General features: G+C 40.3%; 1 protein-coding gene across 1 annotated transcript in view; it reads left to right on the forward strand.

Moving 5' to 3' along the window:
- Positions 1–18,137, forward strand: part of NAA15 (N-alpha-acetyltransferase 15, NatA auxiliary subunit) — a 33,205-nt gene extending 15,068 nt beyond the window's left edge. Inside the window, exons 7-20 of the mRNA XM_079989489.1 lie at positions 45–164; positions 2,461–2,556; positions 3,369–3,475; positions 4,864–4,936; positions 5,666–5,835; positions 7,026–7,178; positions 7,872–8,000; positions 8,804–9,017; positions 9,931–10,124; positions 11,172–11,280; positions 12,505–12,603; positions 14,051–14,194; positions 16,322–16,419; positions 16,720–18,137. Of these exons, the coding sequence (XP_079845615.1) occupies positions 45–164; positions 2,461–2,556; positions 3,369–3,475; positions 4,864–4,936; positions 5,666–5,835; positions 7,026–7,178; positions 7,872–8,000; positions 8,804–9,017; positions 9,931–10,124; positions 11,172–11,280; positions 12,505–12,603; positions 14,051–14,194; positions 16,322–16,419; positions 16,720–16,920 (1,907 nt within the window). The 3' untranslated portion in view covers positions 16,921–18,137. The remainder of the gene's footprint in view (positions 1–44; positions 165–2,460; positions 2,557–3,368; positions 3,476–4,863; positions 4,937–5,665; positions 5,836–7,025; positions 7,179–7,871; positions 8,001–8,803; positions 9,018–9,930; positions 10,125–11,171; positions 11,281–12,504; positions 12,604–14,050; positions 14,195–16,321; positions 16,420–16,719) is intronic.
- Positions 18,138–19,736: the final 1,599 nt, after the last annotated feature.

Consider the following 19,736-nt stretch of genomic DNA (forward strand, 5'->3'; position numbering starts at 1 on the left):
AAATACCCTCTCACGATTGATTTATAACTCTGCATTTTTAACAGGCGAACTTCTGTTACAACTCTGCAGGCTGGAAGAAGCCACTGAGATATATAGAGGATTGCAAGAAAGAAATCCTGAAAACTGGGCTTATTACAAAGGTTTAGAAAAGGCACTCAAACCAGGTAACAATGTAGCCTGCACCAAGTTAGGTGCGAACCTGTAAATAACAAAGCCCTTATTTGATTTTTATATGTGATAGGAGCATATATTTTGTCATAATCCTCAGTTACTTTTCACAGCAAGCTGAATTGCGGTGAATTTACTTTCCTTTTGGAAGAAAACGTGTGTATGATGGCTGAGAAGTGCTCTATGTGTAAGCGTACACACAAATTAGTGATGGGAGAGGAATTCATTTTATGTAGGCTATGCTTCAAGAATTGCAGTGTATTTTGAATTTCAGTAAAAGTGAGTTAATGTACATTTCTTTCTTTATCCATTTATGTCTCACTTTTCTAAGAAGTTCATAGTAGTATAAAACTGAGGTCAACACAACTTTTTCAACATTGCATATTTGAGTTCTTCAGGTGTGATCAGGTTGGTTCTTGTCTACATCGATGATGAGGGGGAACACTTGGAACAATTCAGTCTATGCACTATGTGCTGATTGTAGTCATAGAATTGTAGAGTTGGAATGGACTATGAGGGTCATCCAGTCCAACCCCCTGCAAGGCAGGAATCTTTTGCCCAGCGCGGGGCTAGAACCCATGACCATGAGATTAAGAGTCTCATGTTTTACCAACTGAGCTATCCCAGACTCAAAATCCAACGCTGCTTTTTAAGCTCATAGATTTGTCATTCTTTGGAAGGGGGTATTTATATGCTGGTGTGTTTCGAATTTAAGATCTTTTTCTAAAATTTGCAGTAGTGGAGATAGTGGAGGGCAGAGTTACTGGAGCGGATGGTGAACAAGGCAGTTCTGCACTTGCTCTCCGTCTTGCCCACCCTCCAATCTTGGTAATCAGGAAGGTTTACCTGCTTTACCCTCAAGCTGAATGCCAGCTCAGTCAAGACGAGGAGTCAGTTGTTACTGGCCCCCTTGTGCAAGAATAGATCAATCACGCTTGTGCCACTGAAACCTGGTTGGATGAAGTGGGGTGTAAATTACTTTTCCCAGATATATTCTCTAGGTTTCAAGACACCAGTGTACACTTGAGGGACAGCAAGGTTGTTTGATCCTTAATGATTTGCTCCCCTGCTCAGGTACCCTATTGAGCAGGTAGCCAGGATAAAGTTTCTGCAGCTGGTGCTGGGAACTCGAAACATGGCCACTACCAAACACTCTTCCTGCTTCAGCTCTGAGTGTAGTATAAAGGACCCCAAGGCTGATTATTTTCAGAGACTTTAGCATTCACACTGAAGATACATCATTAGGAGGTAGCTCAGGATTTGATGGCCTCCATGACAACTTTGGGCCTCTTTCAATTGTTTTTGGACCAGCACACATGGCAAGACACATACTGGACTGGTTTTCTTCATTGGACTGGGAAAGGGTGATCTGTGGGGTAAGGCCTACCTTTTGTCTGGATCCCTGCCCATGTCAGAATGGAGCTGTCCATGTGGGCCTTGGAAGTTGTGAATACCTTATTGAGGGATGCAGTTGTCTCTACTGCCCTTAAAGCGGGACTTGTTGAGAAGCCTAATTTAGATCTTTTGGCCTGAGAGATTATTGTATTCTTCAGCAAGACGGCAAAGCAAGTGGTGATGGGAAAACTCCAGTCACTGTTGGAAGATCCTGTTCAGATCATTTCCAGTAAAACTTCAGGCCTGATTTTGGAACAGAAGCAGCCTTTTCCCATTGGAAATATAGGGAGAGTGTGTGATCCTATCAGTTCTTCTGTAACTCTTAAGCATCTTTCAATACCTTGGGGGAGGGGGTTCCATGCCTGCGGATGGACGCTGTTTGTGTCAAGGGACGTTATTCCTGAGAATAAGGTGGCACTGGTAATGTACTGTTGATGTACCATTTGTGTCAGAGGAATAACTTGAAGGCAGCACAATCCGCAATCCTTGCATGATGGCATGCAAGCCAAAAATTATTTTGGTTTCTTCTTTTCAGTATGCCATCTGTCACTTGTACAATATGTAGTAATGGCTGCCAACTTGGACTGCTTTAAAAGGGGGGTTAAGACAAATTCATGTGAGAATTCCCCCCCCCCAATAATACAGTCATGCAGTGTAGGAACCTGTTTTTTAAATATAGGGAAATTGCAAGAGCGGTTTACAATCCGGCATGTGAAACCTGTGTAAATGGGGGGGGGGGGGGAAATGCTACTACTCAAGCACCAGGAGTATGAAAAGGGACACTCTGGATTTTGTCCATAGAAGTTACCCAAGTGAATGTAGTTTCAGTTACGTTTGGAATCATGAAAATTATTGGCCACCTTAAATACCAAATGACATGGTTTTTTTTTCTTCTAGCCAACATGTTAGAACGGTTCAAGATCTACGAAGAAGCCTGGACTAAGTACCCAAGGGGACTAGTTCCAAGAAGACTGCCACTGAACTTTTTGTCCGGTGAGTTTCATTTTGGCAATTAGGAGAATGAGTTACAATATTAGAGTGCCTCCTTTTCTTGCTGCATCACCTTGTTATTAGCCACCTAGAAATTGCATCAAAATTTTGCTTTCTTTTAGCCAGCTTTAAACATTAGAAAGCATAGTTCCTAATTCCTGATTACTTTTCATATCCTGTCTCTATACTGCAGCTTTTCCCAACCTGTTGCCCTTTAGCTGTGTTGGATTCTCAACTCCCATTAGCCTGAGCCAGCACTGCCATAAGTCAGGGTGATTTGATCATTTAATTTCTATACCACTTCATATATTAAAAATATCTCTTAAGCGGTGTACAAAAAAAGAAGCAACAACATATAACCCAAACAAAATATTACAAAAATACACAGTTACAAAATGTTTACATATAAAAATGTTACATTAATACAGAGTTACCAATATTTAGAAATCAATGCCAGCTCATTTTCCTTCTTACACACCGTCTTTCTCGGCCTCTGGGTTCTCACCCAGGGTCTAGCATGATAGGAGTTGTAGTCCAAAACTTCTGGAGCATACCAGATTGGAGAAGACTGATCTGTTGTTAGAGTCCCAGGTGCTTCAATCGGGGCATTGTTGAAGTGATTGGCAGAGTTGTGTTCCGGTTCTCCACCCCATAGAAATGTAGAGACAAAGAGGGAAGCCCATGCACTGCAGGAGATATTAAACTTCACCTTAATTTAGCCTAAGAAAGGGAGTGATTAATGTAGCACTTCATTTGACTTAAACTTTTTTTATTTGCCAGCATACAAAGTAACATTTGTGACATTTTTCTTGTAGGTGAAAAATTTACGGAATGTTTGGATAAATTTCTGAGGATGAATTTCAGCAAAGGCTGCCCACCGGTCTTCAATACTTTGAGATCACTATACAAAGATAAAGAAAAGGTCATTATAACATCTGTGTGCTTTGCTTTTTAATGTTCTCTTAGAAAAGTCCATCAGACACTAAGCGTGCATCATTATGTTTTCTTATGCTGAACAGGCCTATCTGGAACCTAAAAACTTCTGTAGAGATCCACAATAATGTCCTTTATGAATGTTAATTTTCATAGAACCAGGTTAAGGATGTAAATTTGTTGGGGATGGAAAGACTCTGGGTAAAGCAAGAACAGATACAACAATTTCGTTCCAGGATCCCTACAATATTCATGGGCCAAAATCTCTTTACTGCCAGTGTGTTTTCAGCTTCCCCAGAGGGCCCTGAATGCATTCCCAGTCTGGGATGTAATCAAGCAGTATATGTGTGCATCTGAAATATGAGTACTTGTGAACTGACTGAGCCCCTATGTATAAAGGTAAAGGTAAAGGTACCCCTGCCCGTACGGGCCAGTCTTGCCAGACTCTGGGGTTGTGCGCCCATCTCACTCAAGAGGCCAGGGGCCAGCGCTGTCCGGAGACACTTCCGGGTCACGTGGCCAGCGTGACGAAGCTGCTCTGGCAAGCCAGAGCTGCACACGGAAACGCCGTTTACCTTCCCGCTAGAAAGCGGTCCCTATTTATCTACTTGCACCCGAGGGTGCTTTTGAACTGCTAGGTTGGCAGGCGCTGGGACCGAGCAGCGGGAGCGCACCCCGCCGCGGGGATTCGAACCGCCGACCTTTCGATCGGCAAGCCCTAGGCGCTGAGGCTTTTACCCACAGCGCCACCCGCGTCCCTGCTGTTAACCTATTGGCTGCAATTAAACCGTGAAGTATTTTCTAGAAATAGGTTCAAGATCTGGAAGCTCCTTTGTCAAATATGGGGCCCTAGTTGTTAGCCTAGTGGCAAAAGAACGATTTAGAAGGATTTAGTCCACTTTGTGGGATGTTTGGCTGCGGCCTAGCCCATCACTTCTTGAGTAGGAAGTAAAGCAACCCTCCTGTAAAAGTAGTTACTGACCAGACTCTTATGTGGACAGAACACTTCATTCTTCCAATTCTGATTTATACTTCTACAGTCATACCTCAAGTTGAAGTAACTTCGGGATAAGTATTTTCGGGATGCGCGCTGCGGTGACCCGGAAGTAACAAAGTGTGTTACTTCTGGGTTTCGCCGCTTGCGCATGCGCAGACGGTCAAAATGACGTCATGCGCAGAAGCGGCGACCCGTGCGGACGCGGGTTGCTTTCGCTTCTGGATGCGAACAGGGCTCCGGAATGGATTCCGTTCGCATCCAGAGGTACCACTGTATTTATGAAGTAGGACTTTATGGAGATGGGTTTGACTCTGAATTTGCAGTCTGCTGAATTAAACTACTTATAGGTACTTTATTTAATTGTTGTCTTGTGTCTATAGGTGGCAATCATAGAAGAGCTAGTGGTAGGTTATGAAACCTCTCTGAAAAGCTGCAGATTATTTAACCCAAATGGTGAGTGCCACATGTTATATTATTATTCTGTAGCTAGGAATAAGCTCCTCAAGAAAGCAGTTGGGGTGGAGAATAGGCATCAAACAATCCATGTAGCCTGGTTTGCACCTGCACCTGCACCTCCCATACCTGTTCCTGCCCATAGTTTCCTCTATCACAGGCTTATCTAGTCTTAGGATCATTTGAACTCAGGGTGTGCCATAGCCGACAGCCTTGCATCATATGGGTAGAGCCATGTTTGGGCAGCCAAGCTCATTCTGCTCCATGCTTAGATGGCAGTGGCTTAAGTGAAGGGTTGTATCACTCACATATACTCACATTTAGCACCCTTTCTCCATGCTGCCGTGATGCAGCTGAGCTGTGGAGCTGCACCTGGTGACTTGGGCCTGCCCTTCATTCCTATGTTAGAGCTGCAGCTTCAACACAGAGTCCTCAGCCCAGCTCACATTAAGATGTGAAGTGTACTTTATAGAATACCTGGGTACTTTGTAGAACACCTCTAGTTAAGTTATATAACCTGATATATAAAGGGGAAAATGAGAGTATGAGCATGAAATGGAATAGTTTAAACCATCTGTATCTTAATAAGCTTCACAGACCAGCCCACCCCCTTTCTATATAATAGCTTCTCAGCAGCCAGTAGCAAATAGCATGCCATTGGGTTTTTCCTTGTGCAGCTTACTATAAAATGGAAAGGGAAAAAAACCCTGTGAAATTTCCTCCAAATAGATGACGGTAAAGAAGAACCTCCAACGACTTTACTTTGGGTCCAGTACTACTTGGCACAACACTATGACAAAATTGGGCAGCCATCCATAGCTCTGGAATATATAAATGCTGCAATAGAAAGCACACCCACCTTGATAGAACTCTTCCTTGTGAAAGCTAAAATCTATAAGGTAACTCTTTTTATTATTGCAGTAGGCTTTTGCCATGTAGCACTACCCTTCTTGATTCTTTTTCTTCCTTGTATTTGGAGAATGAACAGATGATTTGGCTGTCGGTCAGGGCTCATAAGAGCATAAAGAGCCCTGCTGGATCAGCCCCAAAGCCTCTCTAGTCCAGCTTTTTGTTTCCCAACCTGATGCCTCTGGGAAGCCCACAAGCTGGATATTTGGGCAAAATTCCTCTCCTGATACTGTTTCTCAGCACTTGAAAATCAGGGGCATGTTACCTCTGCTCCTGGAGGTAGTATATAATCATCATAGCAGTGTCTGGCACAGAACTTCAGTATCTGGGTTGCTGTTTTTTTCTTTTTTAAAAATCCAATCTCTGCTACCATCCGCACAGCTGCTGCTAGCACCAGTTGTTCTACTCATCATGGTTGTAGAGGAGAACTTGGAAATGTGCCTGACAGGGATTGCAAGTCAGAAGAGAACTTGGCTGCTCTTTGTTATAGAGTGGGACTTCAGTGTATCATACAGCATGCTATCTTTCTATTACTCTTTTGCTCTATTGGCCAATGATACCTGGTCTCCTGGTACTTAAGCCATGCATTCAGATACCAATTTTAGAGGATCTGGATGCATTTCCCAAAAAAGAAAAAAAAGAAGGATAACTGGTTACTAAATAAGAAAGGATGGCTTAGATGATCTAGACCAGAGTTCCCCAAACTTGGGTCTCCAGTTGTTGTTGACTACAATTCCCATCATCCCTGACCACTGGTCCTGCTAGCTAGGGATGGTGGGAGTTGTAGTCCAAAAATAGCTGGAGACCAAAGTTTGGGAAGCCCTGATCTCAACCAAGGGTAGCCAGTGTGGTGCCCTCCACATATTTTAGAATACAACTGCTATCGGATGATAATGGTTGTGCATGATAATGGTTGAAGTCCAGAGCATCTGGAGGACACCATGTTGGCTAACCCTGATTTAAGTTATAATCCTCTGCACCCTAGAGCATTTTGACCTTTGTTTCAGAGTAAACATAATTGTATTGTTAGGGTTGGGAATTGTTTTTGGCCTGTTTTAATGAGGAGCAGTACCGAGTATATTACTTGCACCTTTCTTACTTTTATCTTTGCATTGAGTTGAACCTGGCAAACTGCAGTTTACTGCATTTATCCAGCTTACTTTTGTCTTGTCTTTTCAAGCATGCTGGAAACATAAAAGAAGCTGCAAGATGGATGGATGAGGCTCAAGCTCTGGACACAGCGGACAGGTTTATTAACTCCAAATGTGCAAAGTACATGTTGAAAGCCAACTTGATAAAAGAAGCAGAAGAAATGTGTTCCAAATTTACAAGGGTTTGTTTGGCTTACTGTACTTTTTATCTTACTGTGCTCTTTGTAGGCCATTGCTTTGAACAGCCCTGCATATTCAGTTATTAAAAAGAGTTTTAGGGGTTACTTGGATGCCAAAGCATGGGATAAAAGCATGTAAGTAAATCAGTATCTGAATTGGGGGTAACTAGCCCCTCCAGGTGGTTCAGACTGCAACTCCCATCAGCCCAAGTTATCATGGCCAACAGTCAAGGCTGATGGGAGTTGTAGTTCACAGCATCCAGAGGTCACCACAGTTGACTATTCCTGGCCTGAAGGAAATTGTTATTGTCATTAAAGTAAAGCATTTCAGTTTCTAAATGAGGTTTTCCCTTTTATTAACGTTGACTTTCCTACCTGTCCCCCAGTCACAGCAACAAAGCAAATCAGCGTGTACTAGAATGCCCCTTTTGACCTTCTTGCACATTCAAATTTTTGAAATTCACATTTGGACACAGTATTGATGTGTTGTTTCTTGTCTGTTGCACTTGTCTGCAATGTTGGCCATACTATGTAAGCATGTTTTTCTTGCTGTAAGAAAGACTAAAACGTTTTTTAGAAATACCTTTCAGAGTCAAAATATTGCATATCCTTTTTAGTTAACTATATATTTATAAGCTGAACATTTGTAGCAGCTTGCCTTGTATTTATTTATTTTTTCTAATTTTTCCTTTCTAGGAAGGGACTTCAGCAGTGGAAAACCTGAATGAAATGCAGTGCATGTGGTTCCAGACAGAATGTGCCCAAGCTTATAAAGCAATGAATAAATTTGGAGAAGCACTTAAAAAATGCCATGAAATTGAGAGAGTATGTACCTGATGACCAATTTAATATTTCTTAGTGGTCCGTTCTCGGGAATCAAGTCTGACGAATCTCTTAAGTGTATTGTTCTGAACCTCAAGAGTATCTAAACATGGGCTGTGCTTTATCTCTCATTATACTGCTTAAGGCCATAATTTATAATGCATTCAATTCAGACATAACACCAAAACATAGTTTGATGATGGAGAAGAATCTGTGGGACCGTACGTTCCATTTCCCTATTCCCCTGTCACATTCAGGTTTCCTTCCCCATGTTTTTGGTTTCGCTAACCCTAGCTTACCATGAAATTTGAATTAGCAAAGTACGGTTACCACAGTTTGCAGACCCACTTCAAACCTTCTTTGGAATCAAAGATCATTTAGATAGCATGAAAAACTACAGAAAAGAGGAGGAGAGCACGTGAGCCTATAGGAAATAGCCCTCATTTGCCAAACTGTTTTTTGGAATTGCCTCTGATTTAACACTAGTTTTTGAAATAAGTTCCAATGTAAGACTGCTGTATGCAGTGCTTGCATAATGCCATATCTAATTTGGCCTTCAGAGTCGCAGAGGTTCGGTCCTGGCTTGCTATGAGAGAGCCTTTTGAACTAGAGATACCAGGGACTGAATCATGACTTTCTGTCCGGGTTGTGCATGATTTATCACTGAATTATGGCCTCTTTATGCTAAATTTTGGGTTCTGCTCAATTGTGTTATCAGTGCTTCTGTTTATGGTTCTGAAGTTTAGTTTTGGAACTTTTCTCATTGTACTTCCCCATGCTTACTAAATACCATGATATTTTGTTAGCATTTTGTAGAAATCACAGATGACCAATTTGACTTCCACACATACTGTATGAGGAAAATCACGCTTCGATCATATGTGGACTTGTTGAAGCTAGAAGATGTACTTCGACAGCACCCATTTTATTTTAAGGCAGCAAGAATTGCCATAGAAATATACTTGAAGCTTCATGATAACCCTCTGACAGATGAGAACAAAGAGCATGAGGCTGACACAGGTAGAAGTTGCTTCTAGTATTTTATGGCTTATTTCTCACGCAATGTTAAACCGCACTTTAAAATAAACTATGGTTTAACACACTCAAGCTCCTTGCTCCTTCCCTGCTCCTCACTGTGCCATGTGGGAAAGGAAACAAGCCAGAATCTGGCTGGTCATAATGCTTGTGGTTTGTTTGGAGGAACAAAGATTGGTCTTTGCTCATGGTTTGTTGGAGAGAAACAAACCATGAGAACAAGTTTGCACATCACAAAGCAGTCTTGTTTCCCAGCTTGTTTCCTCCACAGAGCAGCATAGCCAGGAGCAAATGAGGAGTAAAGGGCTTTTGCAAGTTGAACCATAGTTTATTCTAAACTATGCTTTTTGTGTATAGTGAGCCATATTGTCCTTTTGTGTCATTTCCATTGCCATGAGACACAAAATTGGTGGGGGGAGTTGTGATGCTGTAAAAGGTGCATGCTGTGCTGTGCTGTGCTGTGCTATGCTTGCTTGTTTTTTTGTATTTTTTTTAATTAAAAAAACCAGGTCAAAATTTTAAATATATAGCTTACATTTTAAGGAGTTGCAGTGTTATATATTGGCCATCTAATAACTTTTTAAAAACATCCTAACTATATATTCACGTGGACTTCATGTTCTGAAAATGTACAAATTAAGGGTTCTGCATATTCTCTTGATCTTCTGGGTTAAGTTACAAAACGTATATTGTGGCAATCCAAGTAGTTCTGGGTGAGGCTGCATTATAGATAAGCCACTATGCCTTTTCTAACGGAAGTCATTCAGGTTTGGGCCATGATTTGGAATTTGAGAAGACTTAGAAAATGATATTAATAACCTGAGCTGCAAGAATCTAGGGTTTGTTATTTTTAAGGAATCGTTCTATTCATAATCAACAAAGTATTTTTTCTGTATAGCAAATATGTCAGATAAGGAGCTAAAGAAGCTACGTAATAAGCAGAGGAGGGCTCAGAAAAAGGCTCAGTTGGAGGAGGAGAAAAAGAACGCTGAAAAAGAGAAGCAGCAACGAAACCAGAAAAAGAAGAAAGATGACGACGATGAAGAAATTGGAGGACCAAAGGAAGAGCTTATTCCTGAAAAACTAGCAAAGGTATTGAAACTTGGGAATGTAAATTGTGTTTGAGCAACCATTTACACAGAACTATTTGAAGAGACTCCCACACAAAAGCATATCACTCTAAAAGTGACTCTTGCATGCTGACTCAATCACAAGTAGCAGCTTCTGTCAGGGCATTTTCACAGTTGTTTTGTTGCACTGAAGAATGAAACCAGAAACAGCTGAATCATTTGTGCTTCTTCAAGTGCTTTGAATATGAACTGCTTCTTGGGGCAGATGAGACTCTCTATTTTTTAAATACAGCATTATTTCTTTCTTTTTCAAAAAAAGCAGTTTGTATTTGAAGTACTGGAGGAAGTGCTTTGACAAAACCCAAATCACTTTATTCAGGCCCTTCAACTGCATTAGGGAGTTCCCAAAGGGAACTGATGTTGGGACTTTGGCTGTGCATGGTGCGCTCCAAGCAGCAGGACTTGAAAGCATCTTGCAAAGGGTATTGCAGGCAGCAGCTGTCAGCTGATTGGTGTTGTCCGTAAACCCCTTTTTGGCTCAGCTTCAACTTTACCTGCCTCATATATAGCATCATGTAAGTGGGCATGCCTCTGTGAAGATGAGTTTGAGGGCCAAATGTTGTGGTTTATCAGCATTTGAATTGGGTCCATATAAGAACACATACACCTGTTTTATCTGGGATGTATGAATGAAGGCCTTATATATTGTAAGGAACCCAGTAAAGAGATAATGCACATTTGCTCCATCTGTGTAGCCCAGGCCTTAGTGACAGGAATATCTAGTACCAGGAGGCCAGATTTTGCTTAAAACCACAAGATTTGTGTGCAATGCTTTACTTTTGCCTGTAGAAATGAATAGCAGCCACTTACAAGGGATATGGACTGTATTTGTGGCCAGGAGTAAATCTGCTCCTTGCCTCTGCTGACATTGGGCACTAGGAATGAAAGAGTTCTAGTTTCTTCATTGGTGTTTGTCAGGAAAAGCAGTGTATCTGTCTGACAAGTGTTCTTCTGAAAAGTCCTCTTGCAACTTTTCCCTGTTTTGTCACCCAAAAAAATGTATGTTTAGGTTGAAGCTCCTTTGGAGGAAGCTATTAAGTTTTTAACTCCGTTGAAGAACTTGGTGAAAAACAAAATAGAAACCCATCTTTTTGCCTTTGAAATTTACTTCAGGAAAGGTAAGTGGAAGGTAGAATGAAGTGGAAATACACCAGTGTACAAAAGCAAGACTCATGCAGATGTTAGAAGGAGCAGGAGTCAGTCTTCCTGTTTTCTTCCATACCAGACTGGGCCTTCAGATGGAGTGTTCAGACACCTTCCCCACTTGGGTATCAGTTGAAATGAGTTGCCATTATTTTCTTAGGAGTTCTTTTTATAAACAAAGAATCCTCTTGTAAGTGAGTTGAGAACCCTGCACAAAAGGAAACCATGTTTCAGAAGATTACAGATGTTTTCTCTTGCAGAATTGTTTTATGCATTGTTTGCGATTGCCAAGAGCTTGAGGACTCCGTTGGCCCTAAGGTGGTCTATATCAACAAATTTTGATTGTCAGAACTGACAGTCTGGAAGAAATGTTGACGTCCGGTATTTAGATTACATTTTGAAAAAATCTAACTCTCTCACTGCTTGGCATTTGGTATGCAAGCTAAAAGGCATTGCTGCCTCTTGTAGTATGTCAGGTTTATGAGAAAAAAATAGTAATCTTTATAAAACCAATAACTTTCCAGTATTAGCCATATAAATAAAAAAAGAATATCCTAAACATACCGTAGCATAGTTAAAATATTTCACGAAGCTAAGTCTTGATCCAAAGGCCCTGTACACATGGGGACGCCCAGCCAGATGGGCAGGGTATAAATAATAATAATTAATAATAATAATAATAGAACATTTCCCCCCCTACATAGCTTTCCAGTCCAGCAGCTTCTCACAGTCGCTAAACAAATGCCTTTGGGAAGACTCCAAGCAGGATCTAAGTGCAACAGCACTATCTGCATTATCAGACACTGCTTATAATGGTCCCCAAACTTCTAGGAGAAGCCTTTAGAAGGCAGGAGTGCTGTGCTAGAAAATCTTCAGCTCACTAGCAGAAATGTTTTCCATTTGCACGAGAGGCTCTTTAGGTCCAAGCCAGAACTAACTGCATTTAAGTTGAATAAAACTTGTTATATTGGTATATAGGTTGCATGACCATGGCATACCCCTCTGCTGAAAATGTAGAACCTATAAGCATAATGACCTTCATCTCATTTATTCTAATCATTATAATTTCAAATGTAATTATCTTGATCATAACATCTAAAGTATAATGAGGCTTTCTGTTGTATTTATTTTCTGAGTATAATTCCCTAGTACATTAGAACATCTTGTAATGTGGTGCCAATTTATTTTGTCTCCTGCAGAAAAATTCCTCCTTATGCTGCAGTCTGTGAAGAGAGCATTTGCTATTGACCCTAGTCATCCATGGCTCCATGAGTGTATGATTCACCTCTTCAGCAGTGGTATGAACCTAGCAATCATAATTCCAGACGCTATTATAGTCAGTCATACCCTATACCTGATAAGGACTATGAGCAGTTTACTCAAATACAAACAGCAAAATTCATTACATTTTCTTATTTGTTTTGATATTTCTTTAAAAGGAGTGCATGGATCTGTCCAGTTTCTCTCTCTCCTCCCTCAGTTTATCTTTAAGTTACTGCATAATACTTGCAAGTTTAAAATGCCTGGTTCAGTATGCTACCTTTTATCATTATGGGCCTCTTCAGAGAAGGGAGGAAATTGCACAATACTAGGGTGTTGTTGTTTTTTTAGAATCAATATGTTGACGAAATACATGAGCAGTAAAGAAAAGAATGGCTGGGATTGGGGTGGGGCAGTGTTCTTGGAGATAGACAAAATGCAGGAAAGCTCTGCCCACAACTCTGTTTGGTTTCTCATTGTAAAGCAGGGCTTATCTACTTCCAAGTAATTATCAAATTTCACCCTGGAGAACCAAAACTTGTCAGAATAAACAGCACTGAACTAGACAGACCATTTCTGTCACTCAGTATAAAGTACAGTGGTACCTTGGTTTAAGAACAGCTTAGTTTATGAACAACTTGGATTAAGAACGCTGCAAACCCAGAAGTAGGTGTTTTGGTTTGCGAACTTTGCCTTGGAAGCAGAACATGTTTCGCTTCCTGTTTAGTGTGTTCCATTTGTAAATTGAGTCCCCCGCTGCTATGGAAAAGCACACCTTGGTTTAAGAACCTTTGTTTTAAGAACGGACTTCTGGAACGGATTAAGTTTCCGAGCACAATTCAAAGTGTTGGTTCTGACCTTTAAATCCCTAAAGGTCTCAGTATACCTGAAGGAGCATCTCCACCCCCATCGTTCAGCCCGGACACTGAGATCCAGCACCGAGGGCCTTCTGGCAGTTCCCTCATTGCGAGAAGTGAGGTTACAGGGAACCAAACAGAGGGCCTTCTCGGTAGTGGCGCCTGCCATGTGGAACGCCCGCCCTTCAGATGTGAAGGAAATAAGCAGTTAGCTTCTTTTTAAAAGACATCTGAAGGCAGCCCTGTTTAGGGAAATTTTTAATATTTAATGCTGTATTGTTTTTAACACTTGATTGGAAGCCGCCCAGAGTGGCTGGGGAAACTCAGCCAGATGGGTGGGGTATAAATAATTTATTATTATTATTATTATTATTATTATTATTATTAGTTCATAAACCAAGGTACCACTGTGGTTCATGAGTTTAAATGATTGATTTTTTAAAAAATAAAATAAAGCAAGCATATTGAATTAAATGTCTCCTATTCTGCTATAAATTCAAAACTACTATTCATTTAACTCTGACAGGCCATCTTGGGGCTTTAATAGAAGAAGCAACTACAATCTTTAATAAGTGTATTAAAGCGTAACGTATTCTGCAGCAGTTAACTGTGTTTTCTAACATTACAGTTTCTGAAAGCAAAGATCTACCAGAAACAGTTAGAACAGTGTTGAATCAAGAAATGAATCGGCTTTTTGGTGCAACTAATCCAAAGAACTTCAATGAAACTTTCCTTAAACAGAACTATGATTCACTACCACACAGATTATCTGGTATGTAATTTGTTGCATATTCCAAGTTTATCTTGGCTGCCTAGTAATGTACCACTAGGTAATGTGGGTTAAAGCCTCAGCGCCTAGGGCTTGCCGATCGAAAGGTCGGCGGTTCGAATCCCTGCGGTGGGGTGCGCTCCCGCTGCTCGGTCCCAGCGCCTGCCAACCTAGCAGTTCGAAAGCACCTCCGGGTGCAAGTAGATAAATAGGGACCGCTTACCAGCGGGAAGGTAAACGCCGTTTCCGTGTGCGGCTCTGGCTCGCCAGAGCAGCGATGTCACGCTGGCCACGTGACCCGGAAGTGTCTCCGGACAGCGCTGGCCCCTGGCCTCTTAAGTGAGATGGGCGCACAACCCCAGAGTCTGTCAAGACTGGCCCGTACGGGCAGGGGTACCTTTACCTTTACCTTTAATGTACCACTCTTGGTCCTACACGTGAGATCTTGTCTACCATACCAATTGCATTCATGCCAGTTTATGGCAAGACGGCTTTCATCAATCCAGAAACATTAGAATGTATTTCTTTCAAAAGTCAAGAGTCAGGATACTAGAGACAAGGTACATGTTCAGTTTTATGTGAGGGATCAAATGTTTGAATGCTCTCTCATATTAAAATAAACATCCCTGTGCAAATTTTTCTTCCAACTCTATGATTCTATGATTCTATAAGGAGTGTGGTGGAGTCTCCTTCTTTGGAGGTCTTTAAGCAGAGGCTTGACAACCATATGTCAGGAGTGCTCTGATGGTGTTTCCTGCTTGGCAGGGGGTTGGACTCGATGGCCCTTGTGGTCTCTTCCAACTCTATGATTCTATGAAATTTTTTCTTTTTAATCAAGTTTAGTCACTTGAAACCCAGTATTACACTGCTGCTTATTTCCATCTTAGAACTGTGATGTCTTGACTGTTCCATTGCATAACAGATATACAGACTCATAATATTATAATTCTAGTGTTTCAGATTTTTTGAACTAATTCTTCGTAGTGAGGTAGCTGAGCAAAGGAGGTGGCATAAACAAATGACTTTCACAGTTGCTGTCACAGGCTCAGCAAAAGTAGCACAAAGACGAGCTAGACCTTAAAGTAATGCAATTAAAATCCTACCTTTAGCAGTTAAGCATAACTAGTTAATGAGAGGAGTGTTTTGTAGTAGGCAGTTATCAAAGTAATGGGATATTGGTATTATGATACTAGTTTTACTAAGATAAGTTATATAGTCTTACCCAGTAGCAGGTTGATGATTCTTTCATAACATATGTAAAGGAGGCTTTGAAAGCATTGTACATGGTGGATTCTTAGACTGTGTAATGGTAACAGTTTACCATTTTTTTAAAAGGCTGCCTGAATCTTTTCTATTACTTGACATTAAGCCCCGGGTAGCAATCTGTGTTTGATGTTATTGCAGTTAGTCCCATTTATAAATTTTCCAAACAACAAGAAGGCAAAATTAGCAACTTTGTTTTTGTTTCTTTGATTAGGTTATCTCTTACTGTCAAGTAAGAAATTGCAGTTAAAATGTAACCTTTCTAGGTTGTGATCTCTCAGTGCTGCATGCACATTTCCATATTTACAAATAGAGGCTTGGATCCTGAATTTCGCTAAACAGACAAATCCAGTTGGCAGAAGTGGACCGCAGCCCATGGAGTCCCTTGTGCTACGAAGACTTTGTGCAAAGTTAGGACGTAGGAAGCTGTCATATACTATTGGTCCATCTAAGCAGTTGCTCTGCCATTGAGTTAAAACCCTTCACCTTCGGGATCCTCCAGAACTTCTGCCGCTTCAGTCAGTGGGAGCTCCTGCTCAGTTGAAAGCCATTCCATTCATAGAACACTTCAGAGACAAGTCATAGGGTTTATAGAGCAAAGTGGAGGGAGAGTTAGTAAGCACTTCATTTCCCATTCCATACACCAGACCAGGGTATAAGATTCCTATCTTGATCCTAAACTCATTGGCTTTGCTGCAATTACCCACATGCTTGGGCCTTATTCTACCCAAAGGGCACATCAAGTTTACAAAATGGAAATGTCCACTTGCAAAAAACAGATTGGCTGCATCTGAAAGTAACTTTAAGAGATCACAGCCTTTTTGTTTCAGTTTTATGATTAACTGAATGACTTCCCCTCTCTCCTAGCTGCCAAAATGGTGTATTATTTGGATTCTACTAGCCAGAAAAGAGCTGTGGAGCTGGCAACTTGCCTTGATGAATCCCTCACAAACAGAAATCTTCAGGTAAATATGTCTGATATACAGAATGATTTATTATCTTAGCATCAGATTTTCCAAATGATACAACAAACCCTTGGTTAAAAGAGCTCTGCAGTTAGTGGAACTTGTAATATTTAATAAAATCTCTAGGGAGCGGAAAAAGCATCCTTTTCATAGTATTCTAATGTAAGGTAAGAAACATGTAAATATTAAACATTCAAGCAAGAAAATAATCTTTTAAAATAATGAAAACAGAACTAGCAGTAATGTGAATTGATACACAGGATCTGTTAAAAGGATTAACACTGTGTTTTCACATTTTAGACTTGTATCGAGGTATTGGAAGCATTGAATGATGGTAGCCTTGGAGACTGTAAAGAAGCAGCTGAAATGTACAGAGCAAATTGTCATAAGCTTTTCCCTTATGCTTTGGCTTTTATGCCCCCTGGATATGAAGAGGATATGAAGATCACAATTAATGGAGATATATCTGCAGAAACTGAAGAACTGGCCAATGAAATATGAACTTTTTTAAAGGAGTGGAATGATTTTGGACCGTATCTGGTGTATAATATTTTTGTCACGCACCTGCTGAATTGTTCTAACCTACACAGAATGGAAGGAGTAAAAATGGTTGCCTTCAAAGTTTTACTTTTTTTATCCTGCTGACGAGTATATAATATAAAGTAACGTATTACTGGATATAGGTGGCTCAGTTAAAAGAAAAACTAAGCACTGCTAAAATTGAAAAGTATCCTTTATCTACATACCCCATTTTAAACTAATTTATATGGAATCTGAAGGCTTAACACCCATTGGAGCAGGTGTGTGGCAGAAATATTACTTTAAATTTGTCTTGTTGAGATGACTATCTCAGACAGCAAAAATGCTGTTTTAGCACTGGATCCTTTTCACTGAGCACAAAGAGTTGTTGGGGCTTTAACATCTGACTGATTTTGATACAGAGATGATTCTACCCTTTGGAAGTATGCAATGTGAATCACTATTTGCAGACAAACCTGCAATACATATATAATGCTGTTGTAGAGAATGGGACTTAAAATATGAAGCAAAATAACGAAACATAAGGTGTTCAATTAGCTTGTTGTGTCTCCGAAATTCACTGCACGTGATCAGTTTGGTGTTCTTGCACCACAGTTTTTAAATGAAGGAACCAGTTAGAACATACTTTGTTTTTATTAAAATTTGAAAAGAAATCAACACTGCTGTTCAGGAGATGAGCATGATGACAGCATCATTTGGCTGTACATGTTAAAACTGTAATGCAAGAACCAAATGAAATTATGCACTGTGATGTGGCACCAACTCATTAAAAAGACAGCATGTATTTTTCACGTACAGTGAAAATATAAATGAACATAACTATGGCTTGAAAATTCAAAGAGGGGAACTCCTGACTTCCAATTTGTGACTGATCGAGAGACTAATTGTTTAAAACCTCAGCAGGCCTTGTTCATGTTATGCAGAAAAAAGTGCTGCAGTTTAGATACCTCTGGAACTTTTCCACAGTGTCACAGGTTTGTAATACTTGAAGCCCTACATTTCTAAGAATATATTTCTTGCTCAGTTGTTTCAGGCAAGCCCATGACTTTGTAACTTTTAACGGGCCCGAGATTTTTTTTCAATAACAGACAAGCTTCTTATTCCTGCAGTTACAGATGTAATTTCCTTTGTCAAACATAAGGTACCAAATATAATGCAATAAAATGTTTTGAAAAAGAGCTGTGTGGCTATAGAATTTGCAAACTGCTGTCAGAAGAGATGTAGTGCAAGACCAGTGTAACATGAATTACTTACAATAGCTTTTTGTTAGTGTTGGTGAAATCCCACAATGCATAATGCAGCAGTGCTTGGAGACACTATTTCCCCTTCCTGCCCCTCTTCTCCAATAAAGCTAACCCACAATGGCTGCTGTTGTGAACAGTAATTTGCAACTTGGCAGTAATGGTTCCGTTCCTAGAGTTAATAGTAAATATCTCTGCAAAATACAACATCTTTATGAAGACTACAAATTTAAATGAGAACTTTTATAAGCTATGAAGTTTGGGATAAGAAATCTAAGGCACAGTGTAGAAAATGGTAAAAATAATTTGTAGTATGAGAAACTTGACAGTTGACACTTCATGGTTTTCACTGCTGTACATCTCTTTAGAGAGATCATTACTCTTTCTGTGATAAGAAAAAATGTTAAAGGAAAGTATTGACTTGTCATTCATCTAGAGCCTTGCCCTTTTGGCATATATACATCTCTGAACAAAAGAAGTTTGTCATAACTTTGTGTTAACTGTACTACAATATTTTCATGGACTAATATTTCCAAGAAAATAATTTTGCTGTCTGCTACTGAGACACTCTGCTACGTTACATTCAAACCAAGAGCTGAATATCACACCTAGTCTGCAAATATTCAGTGTTACCTATCTGGAAACCTTAGTATCCTATGTGCTTGTTTTTCTTCCCCTTAACTTAGCCACTTTATTATCCTGCAACCCTTCAGGAAATACTTGCTGTAGTCATGATATTCCATGGAAACTACTCTAGAATTAGCCCTATTGTCTTTCAGGATGCCACATTATTTCTAAAGTGCTCTGCTAAGAGATGGGCTTGGGTTAATAATTTACACCTTTGTTTTTCCTCTTCCAGTGATAGTTGGTCAACTAAAACTCTCTTAAGTGCTGAGATCTTACAACATAGATCACTCATTTGTGGCTTTTGTTTTTAGCAAGGATAGCATGTTTCATTATAGTTACAACTGTGTGATCTTGCAGTGACATAAATTTTGGAGGTAGGTATATAGTGGGTATCATATACACATAAAAAGTCACAGTAATCTGGTCATTACTATTTAAGCAGCACGCATGCACACCTTTTGTAGTGGGTCATTAAAAAATTATCAGTGTAACCTATAGGAAGGCAAAACCAAGGCAGCCCAGAGGCATAATAATCATGCTGGTCTACTTGGAAACACATTTCACTGATTTTGGTGGTACTTGCTCTGTTGTAAGCAAGTATAGGGTTGTGTTAGGTTTTTTAAAATATATTGTCCACTTAAGCAGGCAGAGGAGCTGAGCAAGGGGTGGTGCTCCATTGCACTTTGACCCCCTGAGAAGCAAAATTAATTATGCAAAACAAGTGAAGATGGACAAAGTTGCTGGGTTTTTAGAAAAAGGAATATGAGGAGCTTGGAGGAGGGTTTCTGCTGAAAAGCACTGGCTCCAGCAGGAAAATAGAGAACAATATGTAAATAGAAGCTACTGCTCAAAGGCTCATGTATTGCCCAGGATAGCTGATCTTTGCCATGAGCTGGAACTACAGGTAAA

The sequence above is a fragment of the Podarcis cretensis genome (assembly GCF_951804945.1).
Source record: "Podarcis cretensis genome assembly, chromosome: 9".
NCBI lineage: Eukaryota > Metazoa > Chordata > Lepidosauria > Squamata > Lacertidae > Podarcis > Podarcis cretensis.